Consider the following 14,154-nt stretch of genomic DNA (forward strand, 5'->3'; position numbering starts at 1 on the left):
CTGCAGGGCTTCAGTTCTCAGAGGAGCTCAGCACAAATCACTAACTTGCTACCTGTTCTGTCTTTTTCCCTGGAATCAAACTGCCTATCCAAATGCGAACATGGAACAAACTGCAAATATAAAGCAACAAGGTTTAAAAATTCATCAGTGGCCAGTAGATAGTTTTATTCCCCCATTATACCATTCCTAAATGGTTAGGTGCTCAGCTGTTGAACGAAAGGTTGCTGGCTCCCGAGGTACCTAGGAAGAAAAGCCTAGTGGTCTCCTTCCAGAAAACGATCCCTTGTGAAACCGATGGAGCACAGGTCTACTCTGATGCGCACGGAATTGTCAGGAGTCAGAATGGTCCTCGTGGTAAATGTTTTGTTTGTTTTGGGGTGTGGTTTTTCTTAATTTATACTTTATTTTTTTTAATGTTTTATTAGGGGCTCATACAACTCTTATCACAATCCATACATACATCAATTGTTTAAAGCACATCTGTACATTCTTTGCCCTCATCATTTTCAAAGAATTTGCTCACCACTTAAGCCCTTTGCATCAGGTCCTCTTTTTTCCCTTCACTCCCCGCTCACCCTCCCTCATGAGCCCTTGATAATTTATAAATTATTATCTTGTCATATCTTGCCCTGTCCAACGTCTCCCTTCTCCCCATTTTCTGTTATCTGTCCCCCAGGGAGGAGATCGCATGTAGATCCTTGTAATCGGTTCCCTCTTTCTAACCCACTCTCCCCCTACCCTCCCAGTATCGCCACTCACACCCCTGGTCCTGAAGGTATCATCTGCCCTGGATTCCCTGTGCCTCCAGCTCTTATTTGCACCAGTGTACAACCTCTGCTCTATCCAGACTTGCAAGATAGAATTCGGATCATGATAGCGCAGGGAGGGTGGGGGAGGAAGCATTTAGGAACTAGAGGAAAGCTGTATTCTTCATTGGTGTTATATCAAACCCTGACTGACTCATCTCCACCCCTAGACCCCTGTGCAAGGGGGTCTCCAGTGGCCAACAAATGGGCTTTGGGTCTCTACTCTGCACTTCCCCCTTCATTCACTATGGTAAGATTTTTTTTTTCTGATGATGCCTTATACCTGATCCCTTCGACATCTCGTGATTGCACAGGTTGGTGTGCTTCTTCCATGTGGGCTTTGTTGCTTCTGAGCTAGCTGGCTGCTTGTTTATCTTCAAGCCTTTAAGACCCCAGATGCTATATCTTTTGATAGCCGGGCACCATCAGCTTTCTTCACCACATTTGCGTATTCACCCACTTTGTCTTCAGCGGTTGTGTAGGGAGAGTGAGCATCATAAAATACCTATTTAATAGAAGAAAGTATTCTTGCATTGAGGGAGTACTTGAGTAGAGGCCCAATGTCCTTCTGCCACCTTAATACTAAACCAATAAATATAGGCACATAGATCTATTTCCCCATGTATATATTTGCATATGTACATGTCTTTGTCTAGACCTCTATAAATGCCCTTTGCCTCCCAGCTCTTTCCTCTATTTCCCTTGACTTTCCTCCTGTCCCACTATCATGCTCTGTCCCCACCTGGGGTTCAGCAATACCTCTTTGGTACATTACCCTTGATCATGCCCTACCAGGCCTGCTACACCCACCTCACTACCAATTTGGATCAGTTGTTGTTCCCTTGTCCCTGGGTTTGTTAATACAATTTATACTTTATGTAATTTTTCCCACTGAGCAAACCTGAAGGCATAGCAATACTATTCTTTTGAACATAAAATAAAACAATAAAAAATGATCTTGAACCTGTACCAGTCCCCGACTGCTGTGACTTTGCCGAACCAGCCACATCCTGGACCTGTTTCAGGCTCTTTGTGCTGTGAGTTCATCAGAGGGCCCAGCAGAGCCCCATTAGCCAGATGGGCAACCTGACTCGGAGAAGCTAGAGAAGCCCTCTGAAATCATCACGCATGAGTCTTTGCATAGAACAATCCGAGAATAGCTCAGAATGCAGTAGCTTGTGGTACCGAGGTTAAGATAAAGGCAGGAGAAGACTCTCTCCAAGGAGAACCCATTAGCAGGTGCTCTCGCCTATGCAGGAAGAGGTGGTCCAGGGAGAAGGCGGCTGCCCTGTGTGCAAGGGCCTGGCTGCCTTTAACTGGCCTGGACCCGGGAGTGCTGCGCTCTTTAGAGAGGCGGCCGCTTAGTGCCCACGTGACCCCAGCACGAGAGCCTGTTGGGTCTACCAGTAGGATGGCCACTCACAGGTCTCCCATCGTATCTTTTAGAAATAGAACTCTGATCTCCTTTTAGCACCCCGACGTTCCATCTTATTAAATGCCTATTTTCTATTTAACATCTACCAGGCAGTACTTTTTCTGGCTCTGGAAGTACACTTTTAATTGATGAACAACTGTTGAAGTTTATAGTTGAAAAGATCATTTTATTCGAGAAGACGAGGTAAAATTTGAAGTCACGCAGAAGTGCTTAGATAGGGATGCTCTGTCTATTGAACAGGTATCTCTGAAAACATCTTTCACTGTTTGTAGGTGTTGGGATAGAGCAGCGAAGAAGACAGATAACAACCTCACCCACAAAAGCTTCTACACTAATTGGAGGAAATAGGAAATGCATAAGTAAACAAAGAAACCCTAAAAACCAAACCCACTGCCACGAGTCCATGCAACTCATGCCTCGTCTTTCTCCCGCAGAGTGGCTGCTGGTTTCGAACTGCCGACCTTGTTGGATCGCAGCCCAGAAAGGAAGCCCAGAAATGCTTCTCTAAGGGGGTAGTGCTTGAGCTGCTAGATGTTTTGGAGGCATTCGAAAGGATCCCTAGAAGCAGGTTCCGTGTGGTGCACATCAAATGTAAGCCTGAGCATGAGCCGATAGTAAGGAATCCAGGAGTCAACAGCATGGCCATGCGTTCAGTGAGCTCTAAGTGGAATGGACTTGAGAGCCTGGCCAGATAAAGAAAAGGTGAGGGTCCAGGAACCAGCCCCAGGGGATGTGCATAATTAGCGTAAGAGGAGCCAGTGAGAGAGCAGGCGACAGAGCGTGTGGAGTCAGGAAGCTTCGAGAAAAGAATCTTCTGGGAAGGGTGGGAGTGGGTCACCCTGCTTCCTGCTGCTAGAGACAGCAGACAAGGGACTCTATTCAGTTGGCGCCATGGAGATCACACTGGTCCTTGACAAGAGTGCCTCTGATGGAGCGGTGAGAAGGACGTCCCACTCTGGTGGGCGAGAGAGAGACTCGGAGGGGAGGACACACCCCACACAAGCACCGGCATTTTCCAGAAGGGGTCATAGGGGATCAAGCCAAGAATTCCTTGTTGGTAGTTGCCGCCTCTCTTTTATTTTTTTTTAAGATGAGCATGTCAGCACGGTTGGGTGATTTCCCTTCAGCCATGCTAAAGAGGCTTCTTCTTCTTTGGCTTCCTGTGAACCTCCCTTGCAAAAAAATGAAAATAGAGGCTTGACCTTGGGACCCTAGGGGCTTAGCCTGTGCTTTTCTGGACCAGCTCTAGTTCTGGTCAATCTCCAAGCACCAACAGGTCTTATTTTATGAGCCTTTGGCTTAATTGGACCCAGAAACCCTGACTTCGTATCCCTCTTTAGCCTATAGTGAAATATGCTCTGAGCAACCCCAGCTGCAAAAAAAAAAGAGTTCTCGGCCCAGGTTCATTCTGTGGCAAATCCTGGGTGCACATTTCATAGGCAAGAAAATATGCAACCATTTCGGAGATACCTCCAGCCGTGCCGTGGACTCTCTTATTGAGTGGAGAAATTCACAGATGAATTCTAACTATTTTGTTATGTAACAGTATAATGCTTTGGCTGAAATAGAACTCCTACTTGAGTAAATGGTTGTTTTATTTTCTATTTTTTCTAAGGAAAAGTAGACCTTGAAAAAAACCTATTTTCCCCCACCATCCTAAAAAAAAAAAAAAAATTGGAAGTTTTCTTTTTGGTATCTAGACACCACAGAGCTCTACACGGACAGCTACACCAGCGTTATTTCTGGGTGCATCTGAACAGGGTTCTTTTGGCTGAGCCTGAATCTGTATACAGACCCCTGGTGGCATAGCGGGCTACTGTCGGGCTGCCAACCGCAAGGTGAGCGGTTCAAAACCACCAGCCACTCTGCAGAAGAGGAGATTTCCTACTGCTGAGAAGAGTTACAGTCTTGGAAACCCACAGGGGCAGTTCTGTCTTGCTGGCAGGACCACTGGAAGGCAGAGTCGCCGGATTGGTTTCCTGTCTGCCTTACAGCTGCTGCCTTCATGGTGCACGGCCTTTTCCGGGCACCTGGGGACGACCAGGTGCCTGTCCTTCTCTCCTTAGCCCTTCCCTTCCTCCTGCCACTGCCGGGAAAACTTGCATATCATTTCTTTTTGTCTGGCCATTCAGCTCAACCAGTAGCTCTTGAGGAGTATTTGGAATAAAAATGATGAAAAGCAGCTTTGGTGGGATGGTTAGAGAATACGGACCTTTCGTGTTGAGGCTCATGTATGGAAACAAACCGTTTGCAGGGAGGGACCAGTGACCCCGCCTTCCACACTGCGGGCTCAGCGCTGGGCTTTATTTTCTTTCTTTGTTTCTCTCTTTTGATTTCTTATAGTACTTTATTACAGCTTCTTTTTTATTTTTAGTTCCTACATTTCCTTTTTAAAAAATCATTTTATCGGGGGGCTCATACAGCTCGTATCACAAATACATACATCCATCCATTGCGTCAAGCACATTTGTACATATGTTGCTATCATCATTTTCAAATACATTTTCTTTCTACTTGAGCCCTTGGTATCAGCTCCTCATTTTCACCCTCCCTTATGAACTTCAGATAACTTATAATTTTTTTTCATGTCTCACACTGACCGCTTTCTCCCTTAACCACTTTTCTGTTGTCCATCCCCCGGGGGGTGTTATATGTAGATCATTGTGATCCATTCCCCCTTTCTCCTCCCACCTTCTCATTCCCCTCCTGGTGTTGCTCACCCTGTGCTTTTCCTAACACGGTTACCATTTTGGTCTTTCTCTCAAAGCTGTAGGGAGTCTCATTTTATGTGCCGTTGGCTTAATGAGAACCAGAAATTCTGACTTGGTGTCCCTTGTTAAGATCTGAGCAATTGTCTGGTGTTCTCTCTCTCTCTCTCTCTCTCTCTCTCTCTCTCTCTCTCTCTCTCATTTGCTTTTGGTCTCCCCTCCTCACAGAAGTCTCAGGCACATTCAATACTTTGTCAGAATCAAACCATTTGCCCTTTTCCTGAACTGCCATTGTGGGAATTAAAGGGGAAAAAAACAATAGCTTAAATTAAAGGCCTGTTTGTATGTATACAACACAGGCTGACATTGTAAAGCGCACCTTTTTTTTATAATTCAAAATCTTTATTGGTTTCACTGTAACAGCAATCACTGGCAAGATGCCTCCTTGACGGTGTGGACACAGGAGGTGGCAGAGGAAAGAGCTGGGTTCCATCTCGGGGTGAAGAAAAGGCACTGACGGGCTCGTGATACCCAGGATGCATACGCCACCTGGGAATAGCCTGGCTCCCCCGCTACTTGACACGCCTGCTCATTCCCTCCACACACATGTACCCTCCCGGCATTCCAAGTAAAATTCACCCCCGCTTAGGGCTTGGGTTCCTTTTTCTTTAAAGATTAAGATAGCGAGGGCAGGGGGTCCATTGATGGGGACTAGCCTGGTGTTCTGTGCTAGATCCATGGAGTTCTCTAAGCCTGAAGTGTCCAGGAATTTTGGTTTTAAGAACCAGCGACGGCTCCCTTTGGAAATCCCAGTGTGGCCAAGTGATTCTCGAGCACTGTAGCACCTCTCCGCCAGCCTGGCACCCTTAGAAAGGTGGCTGAGTGGGAGTTTGCACCCCTCAGGGGTCGTTTCATCGCAGTCAGACTTCGCACGTGACATCCGCCGCCAGGGCTGCAGGCAAGATGGAGCAAGGAGGGAACACCACGCCCGTCTGAACAGGGGTTCTCAGCACCCCCACATCTCAGCTCGGACAAAGGCGGTCAACTCCAGGAGCGGCCTAGAGAAAGACACCTCCGCTCCAGAGCGTGGTAAAATGAGTAGACACCCATGACCCCCTCGTCTTCAGCAACCAACGACCATCTAGGAAAGCCAACACCAAACTGGGAAACCATGACGGGACCAGGAAGTGGCCCTGGGATGATAAGCATGCTCAGAAATTGCCCCGCAAATTGCATCACAGTCTGATGTCATTGTTTATGACATAAAAGCAGAGAAGCAAAGCACTGGCGGGGTTTCTTTAAACACACACACACACACACACACACACACACACCTGTTCAAATTGATTCCAAGTCATAAAGTTTAGATATAAATTGGGTTCCTAAAGAAACAATGGGTCTTTAAAACAAATAAGTATGATACACTTCCACAGATGTCCTGCGTGGGTCAGACTGGATTTCAGTGATTAGTAAAGAGCTGCCTGTATGCGTGCGGTCCAGGAAGCATGCTAAGAAGGGACACGGAGCCAGAGAAGGGCACTGGGCCACTCTTTAAGTCTTTGCTCTTGCGCGCTCTTTTTTCACAAGTGTCACTTGCCACCACTCGCTCTTAGGTGGAGTTCTCTATTTTCATTAAAAGATAAAAATAAAGAAATGATATGCCACACCAAAATGTCTACCAGACCCAAAGTCAAGCTCACTGCCATCGATTGATTCTGATTCACAGTAACCCTGCAGGACAGGGTGGAACCACCCTGGGTTCCCACGACTGTGACTCTCTATGGGAGGGGCTGGCCTGATCCGCCGCTGCTGCCTTGTAGTTAGCAGCCCCGTGTGTGACCACAGCTCCTCATCTGTCTATGAGATCCTTAGGTTTCTGTCCTACACACACACACACACACACACACACACACACACACACCACGGCCCCACCAGGAGTCCTGTTCTCCTTTGAGAGTCAAGGTGGCCTGTTAGCACATCTCCGGGGACAGCACGTTTCTCTCTTCCGAGGACAGAGGGCCACTTGGTGATGATCAAATACTTTGAATTTGCCAGCGCGTGCTGTTCAGTCTTTAAAACATGTGACGTGCACACACGCTCAAACCAGCCTCAGTGGTAAGACCAGTCATGAACTCTTTAATGAGTGTCTTTAATTCTATGTCTCTGCACCATAGTCAAAATGAACGGACTACCGTGCCGGGGATTACATCACACTGAGTGGCAAATAATCCTAATTGCTTCCCTAACCAGATGTTTCATTTTGGGAGTAATGTTACCGACCTGTGAATAAAATTAAAAAACCAACAAATATTGATTCAGTCGATTCTAACTCACAGCACCCCTATATAGAACTGTGTAGAACTGACCCCCCAGGAGTTTCTAAGACTGTAACTCTTTACAGAAGCAGAAAATTTTCTCTTTCTCCCGGGGAGCAGCTGGTGGTTTCAAACTGCCGACCTTGAAAATCGATGGCAGCCCAATTCGTGTCCACGATGCCACCAGGGCTGTGGACACTGCAGAATAAGTCCAGGAATGTCCACCATCAGGATTTGTGCAGGGCGTCCCTGGTCCTCTGGGCAGACATGCTCTCTTCTCATGCTCCGGGGCTCTGTAGCCACCACCGGCACGCTGCGCAGTGGCTACGCGTCCAGATGCATTCGTTGGCTTTTTGTCGGAATGAACTCCGTTGGCTTTTGTTTGTTTGTTGCTGCTTTTGTTTTCAGTCGCGGCATTTTCACTCCTTGATCTTTCCAGAAAGAACGAGAGAAGCAAAAGAGAATTGCGAGGAACCAGCAGCTGGAGGCAAGGGCAAAAGTACATTACGAAAGGACCGTGCTGAGGAAAAGAGGCCTGGAGCCTTGGAAGAGACTGAGGACGCAAAGCGAACTCAACATTCAGGTAGAGGAATCACCCGGTGCGTCAATGCCCCCATTTTTCAGATGCTGTGAACACCCAGTTAGATGTTGGAGGGAGTTTTGTTTAAAAAGCCAGGAGGTCATTGAATGGCGTGTGTACGTTTCTCTGTCCCAGGCATTGGGACAAAACTGTCCCAAAGAACTAGAGACGCTCGTCCCTCCCATCTCCCCCACTCCCCCTCTCTCTTCCCTCTTCCTCCTCTCTCTCTCCCTTCTCCCTCCCTCTCCCCCCTCTCCTCCACCCCCCACCAAAAAAAAAGAAAAGTAAAAAGAAATAGAGACGCTCAGTTCCTTTATCCTCCTGGCTTAAAAACTGGATGTTAATCCTTTAATATTGGTAAAAGTTAGTCACTGCTAGGGCACATAATCCTATTTAAGAATAAGCAGATGGGAATAATAAATCGATGATAAAAATTTAGAGTTGGCCATCCAAGGTAGAGACACACTACTGCAAAGGAGCAGGTTGGAATGCCAGTCGGATATCTCCAAGGTAAGGCGAATCAAGGCTTCACTCACTGTTAGGAGAGGTTAAGGAAGAAAAAATGAAGAAAAAAAAATTTTTTAATAAAAGAAAAGAAAAAACGATGGCCATGAAGTTGACGAATCGCTACAAAATGTCCGTCTCTTACAAGACAAGCATTTCTTTCTCACGCACCTGTCTGCGGGCCAGTTGTAGACAGGGCTCAGGTCTCCACGCAAGGTTCTTCCTCAGTAGCTTCTTGGAGCAGGCTGTTCATCTAGCACATGGTAGCGGCACAAGGTGACAGGCCAAATTCTGTAAGTCCATGCCTGATAGCAAGTCCATTAAAATTCCATTAGCCAAATGAAGTCACAGGGCCCAGCTCACGGTCACTGGCGAAGACTCTACCCATGTCACCAGGGGCCACAGTGAAGTCACAGGGTAACAGGCCAACCAAAGCCAAGCCCGATCCTGTGAGATGGATCCAACTCATAGCAACCTCATCCCAACGCACTGCTATTGAGTGGATGCCGGCTCACGGTGACCCTGTAGGACAACCTCTTCCTACAGCATAAAGCTGCCCTATGGGATCCCCAAGGCCGTTCGTTATCTTTATGAAAACAGACAGCTACATCTTTCTCCCCCACAGTGACTGGTGGGCTCCACTCACTGGCCTTTCAGTTAGTATCCTGCCAGTTAACCAATACACCTCCTAGGCTGTGAACTCACTCGTTGCCATCGAGTCAAGGCTGGCTCATAGTGACCCTACAGGCCCTGTGTAACTGCTCCTGTGAGTTTCTGACACTGTAGCTCCTTACAGGAGTATAAAGCATGATCTTTCTCCTGTGGTTTCAAACTCCCGATCTTGCAGTTAGCAGCCTAACTTGTTGGCTTTTTTTTTTATCATTTTATTGGGGCTCATACAACTCTTATCACAATCCATACACATCAATTGTGTAAAGCACACATACATTCGTTGCCCTCATCATTCTCAAAATTCGCTTTCCACTTGGGTTCCTGGAATCAGCTCATTTTCCTTTTTTCCCTCCCCCTCCCTCCCGCTCCCCGGTCCCTCATGAACCCTTAATGGGTTATAAATTATTATTTTATCTTATCTTACACTGCCCCGGCGTCTCTCTTCACCCACTTTTCTGTTGCCTATCCCCCAGAGAGGAGGTTATATGTAGATCCTTGTGATCAGTTCCCCCTTTCTACACGCCCCCCTTTCCCTCCTGGTATCACCACTCTCACTGCTGGTCCTGAGGGGTTCATCTGTCCTAGATTCCCTGTGTTTCCAGTTCCCATTTGTACCGCTGTGCATCCTCTGGTCTAACCAGTGCTCCAAGTCCTTACCGTTTCCCTCTGGCTGTTTCCTAGGAATGTGGCGAGAGGACTCTGGATCTGGAAATGAACTGGGATCCCCTCTTCTTACAATAAGCCACCACAAAGGGGCGTCATATCAGAGAGCTTCCTGTCCAGCTGGCGCTCGAGTTTTGTTAGGCTAGGAGTCCCAGTGGTGTCGTGTCAGCAGTTTGGAACTACGAGCTGCCCCCTGGGTGAAAGACGGGGCTTTGAGGCTTTCACCTCCCGTAAGCTGACAACTGTGGAGACCCTCTGGGGCTGATCTAGCCTGTCCTCTTGGGCCGCTCTCAGTCAGTCGACACAAGGGCAGTGGGTTTTGGAGTTAGGAACATGTAGGGACAAGTTCACACACAAACTAGTTTTCCAACCACACGCAGATTGCTGCGTGTCATCGATGGTAATGCCTAGTTGGCCAACAGTGTCTCCACTTCCTACGAGGGCCCCCGTTGCTATTCAGCCCGTTTCTCACTCCTTCTTACCTTTGGTTTGGGGCAAATGTTGTCCTTTGGGGTCTCACCTCGACGACGATTCTAGGGCAGTGGCACGCTCTTCCTGACAGTTCATGTTGCCTAAGCTTGTCCGTTATCTGGCAGGGGTCAGACGTGCGTCCATCCATCCTCGAGCCCGACAGCAGCTGTTCGTTCCTCCCACGGCCCCGTTCTTCTCTGCTGGCTTCACGGTCTGTTGTGATGACCACGCGGTACTCACAGACACTGCACTGTTCACAGCTACCGAGCGGCGCTGGGAAAGTTAACAAGTTACCACAAGTCGGTTGCATAAGGCAGTGAGGCGGCTCTTTGGTCTACAGCGACCTCTCCTCAGACAGCAGCCAAGTTCCTCTGTGGCCCCAGCCGCTCAGTCACACAGCCCTCTGGCCTCTGCTTCCATGGGACAGGCAGCCTGCCTGCCACTCGGCCTCACTGCCCCCGCTCTGCTTGGGCGTGGCTTCCAGCAGGGATTTTGCTCACGCTCCACTGGTGGTTCCTCACTTGGAAAATCATAGAAACTGCTGTTCCCGCTTCTGAGATGGCAGAGGATCAGGCAGGCCTGACCGATCCCTGGGCTCGATTCCTGTATTTGCACGGTCCCACCCAGCCATGTGGTGGGAGTAATAGGAAAATGGATAGTCATTCATCTTACTTCACCACAAAGGGATAGGAGCAAAAACTTGGGGAGTTCGGTTAAACAGTTCCTGGCTTGTGTGTAGCTATTTTCCCCTGAAGAGTTACGAGTGCTATTGCATTTGATTTCTTCCTCCCTTCCTTCCTTCCTTTTTTCTTTCTTCCTTCTCTCTCTCTCTCTCTCTCTCTCTCTCTCTCTCTCTCTCTCTCTCTCTCTCTCTCTCGTTCTGGTTTTCCCAGAGAGTGAAGAAGAGGAGGGGAGGGAGGAGGCCATGTGTCCCTGGCTCCCCTGCCTTTGACCCCCAGACAGGAATGGGTGAGGACAGAAGGAAGCCTGGTCAGGGGCTGCAGAGCCTGCCCTCCTCTGAGGGTCACCATGACCTACAGCCTCACTGGGTTTTATTTCCAGATGGCTAAACAAGTGTGTTAGTGCAGGGAGGCTAGAGAAACAAATTCATAAACAGGCATATGTGAAGAGTAAAGAGCTTTATATATAAGAACAATTGAATATTGAAAAAACATCCCAGCCCAGTCCAGATCAAACCCATAAGTCCAATACTAGCCCATATGTCTGATACCAATCTATAAAGTCCTCTTCAGACTCACGGAGGACATGCCAAATGCAGGAAGATCACAGGCCAGTGGGGAGGAAGTCTTTGGATCCAGTGGCACTGTAAGCATCTCAGCGCTGGCAGGGGTCTCCACGTGGCTTCTCCAGCTCCCAGAGCTGCATCAGGGTAGCTCCATCAGGTGCCTCATCAGTAATGTCTCCCAGGGAGTGAGCCTGTGTCCCGCCTCCAGTGAGCTATTTATCTCCTGAGCTCCTCCAAATGAGGTCATCAAGCTGCAACCTGATTGGCAGACTAAACTCCACCCCTTCACTCTTAATTCTCAAATTGACGACGGGTTGTGTAGCTACCACAAGAAAGCTTCGAAAAAGGTCCCAATTGTCTGGCGATGACTGAGAGCAAAGACGTTCCCTCTCACCTCTTGGAAAGATATAACTTGCTTTAAAAAAATCTGTACACTATAAATTGTGTGTTTATTTTGATAGAATTTTACTCGGAGCCCTTTAAGTTGGCAAGGCATTAAATTATTCATCCCACTATTTTTTCTATGAGATGGCTTTGTGGTTTATTGATAACATCTACATTTCAATGCCAGTGACAGCTCATTCTACAGCACTAATTGAAAGGACTGGCATTTCCCCAATGAGACAGTGGTTAAGAACAACCCAGAGAAAGGTTTGTTATGGAGCTGCTGCTGTGCCGGCTCCAGAACACCGAGTCTGGTACCAACCACCCACTCCGAACTCAGTGAAAGGGGAATAATGTCTTTGGAGGCTGTTTATGCCGGTTCCTCAATAACCAGCCCCTCATCATTGTCTTCAGGGAATTTGCATCGAAAGGTTGTGCGTGATGTGAAACCAAACACCCTCCCACCCCACCAAATACCCCTCTACCCCACCAAACACCCTCTACCCCACCAACCATCCCCCTGCCCCAAGAAACACCCTCCTACCCTACCAACCACCCCTTTACCCCAACAAACACCCCCTACCCCACCAACCACCCCCTTACCCCAACAAACACCCCCTACCCCACCAATCACCCCCCTATCCCAACAAACACACCCCTACCCCAACAAACACCATCGTACCCCACCCTACCCCAGGACCAGACAGTAAACCTTTTAGGACCTAGACTGAATACCCAGGACCACTCTCTCTAGTAACATGGTCTAAGGTAAAGAGTGCTTCCTTTCATGGTTCAGAAGACAAAGTGTGATTTCCTCTCTTGTTTACAAATGTGTCCAGGTGGCCACAGAACATTACTCTTTGGCCGTACAAAGGAAATACCTGCTGGCCTGGTTCCAGTGCATTCAGGACAGTCGGGCTGAAAAGGCAGCCCAGGCTGATCGGCTTTATGCCCAGATCCTGCTCAGGAGAGGCATCCACAGCTGGCAACAGGTAAGGCCCCAGGGAAGGGTGCCACGATGCGTCTTAACGTTAGGCTGAGAAAATCCAGGGGCGCCATGCTGTTTTCAAAAACAATGTCATCAGCCCCAGTTTGTGGCTTTGAATCTGAAAAGGCCAAATGAATTTCTAGCTCATAGAAAACCTGAAATGTTCCTTTTAGCAGTGTCCACCTGTGTATCCATAATGCATCCTTCTGTCAGCTTCACTTGTACGCCCACTTCTGTTTCTCATCCCATGGCGCCCCAGTGATTTTCCCAGAAACATGCCCAGACGTAGCCCGACAGCGGTTTCCACCCGACTGCGCCTGCAACGCAGAGTCCTGTCCACCCGTATTAACCTCGTTCCCTTCGACCTCCCACTTCCTTTGTGGAGCCTCTGTGGCCCCGCGTGCTTTCTCTGATTCTAGAAGAGCTGCGAAGACGGTCCTTCTCACTTGTGTTCCTGTCCTCGTTCCCCAGTACCTGGCCGATCTCAAGGAAGAAGCCCGGGCACGTTACGTGCATCTTCTCCAGAAGAAGATGCTCAAGGCCTGGCTCACCGTGGCCAGGGAGGCCACGACCGAGTCCCAGAGCAAGTGCGCGATGGCGCTGCAGCACAGGGACAGGTGAGCTGCTTTCCCTGGAAGGACACTCCCTCACCGACTGCCCCTGCAATGCGGCTGAACAGAGGGCACAGCAGGTGGAGGCCCAGGCTAGGGAGGGAGTCCCCGCTCACCCTCCGGCCACCCCACATTGTGAGAGTGAGAGAGTCAGCCGCTGGAGGGCCAGGCTCCCATCGGGAAACTGGAGGGGGACATGCCTGTCCTCTGCCTCCCGGGCACGGTGAAAAGAATGTAGTCTTGTAAAACATAGGAAACAACCCAAGCTCCTACACTGTCTTCGTTCTCAGTCGTGTGGTGGTGGTTTTCAGTTCAAGTTCTTTTTTAAACGTTATTGATTGTGAGATATTTCAAATATGGAAAAGCACCTTGGTGAGACAGATACAGCTTACTGACGGCACCCCCACGGAGGCCCCGGGAAGGGTCCTGCTGGACCCTGGACACTCGCACCGGCTCTTTCCCACTCACAAGTCCCCCTTCCTCCCCAAGGCAACTGCTCCCCTGACTTTTATGATGAGCGAGTCACTGCTCTGCTGTTTCCATTCCCCTCCCGGGGGTGCAGTCTGTACCCCTCCAGTTCTACCTTGGTTGGCAGTCATCAGTGGACTCAGACTGTGTGTTGTCTGTCTTCAGGATACAGTGAGAGCATCTTTAATCCACATCTGGAGAAAGGAAGTATTCCATAGGTAGAAGTTTTATTTCCTCAATCTCATTGGGTTCTTCCCTGTGAAAGTAAATAATGAATGCCCTGGGATGATGATGGTAGTGGTG

The 14,154-nt window shown here is 48.7% G+C and overlaps 1 protein-coding gene across 1 annotated transcript in view; it reads left to right on the top strand.

Moving 5' to 3' along the window:
• The window catches only part of CCDC191 (coiled-coil domain containing 191), a 98,192-nt gene that overhangs the window by 74,757 nt on the left and 9,281 nt on the right, over positions 1–14,154 (top strand). Inside the window, exons 14-16 of the mRNA XM_075542508.1 lie at positions 7,704–7,847; positions 12,624–12,776; positions 13,244–13,389. Coding sequence (XP_075398623.1) covers positions 7,704–7,847; positions 12,624–12,776; positions 13,244–13,389 — 443 coding nt within the window. The remainder of the gene's footprint in view (positions 1–7,703; positions 7,848–12,623; positions 12,777–13,243; positions 13,390–14,154) is intronic.

The sequence above is a fragment of the Tenrec ecaudatus genome, chromosome 2 (genome assembly GCF_050624435.1).
Source record: "Tenrec ecaudatus isolate mTenEca1 chromosome 2, mTenEca1.hap1, whole genome shotgun sequence".
In the NCBI taxonomy this organism is placed as follows: domain Eukaryota; kingdom Metazoa; phylum Chordata; class Mammalia; order Afrosoricida; family Tenrecidae; genus Tenrec; species Tenrec ecaudatus.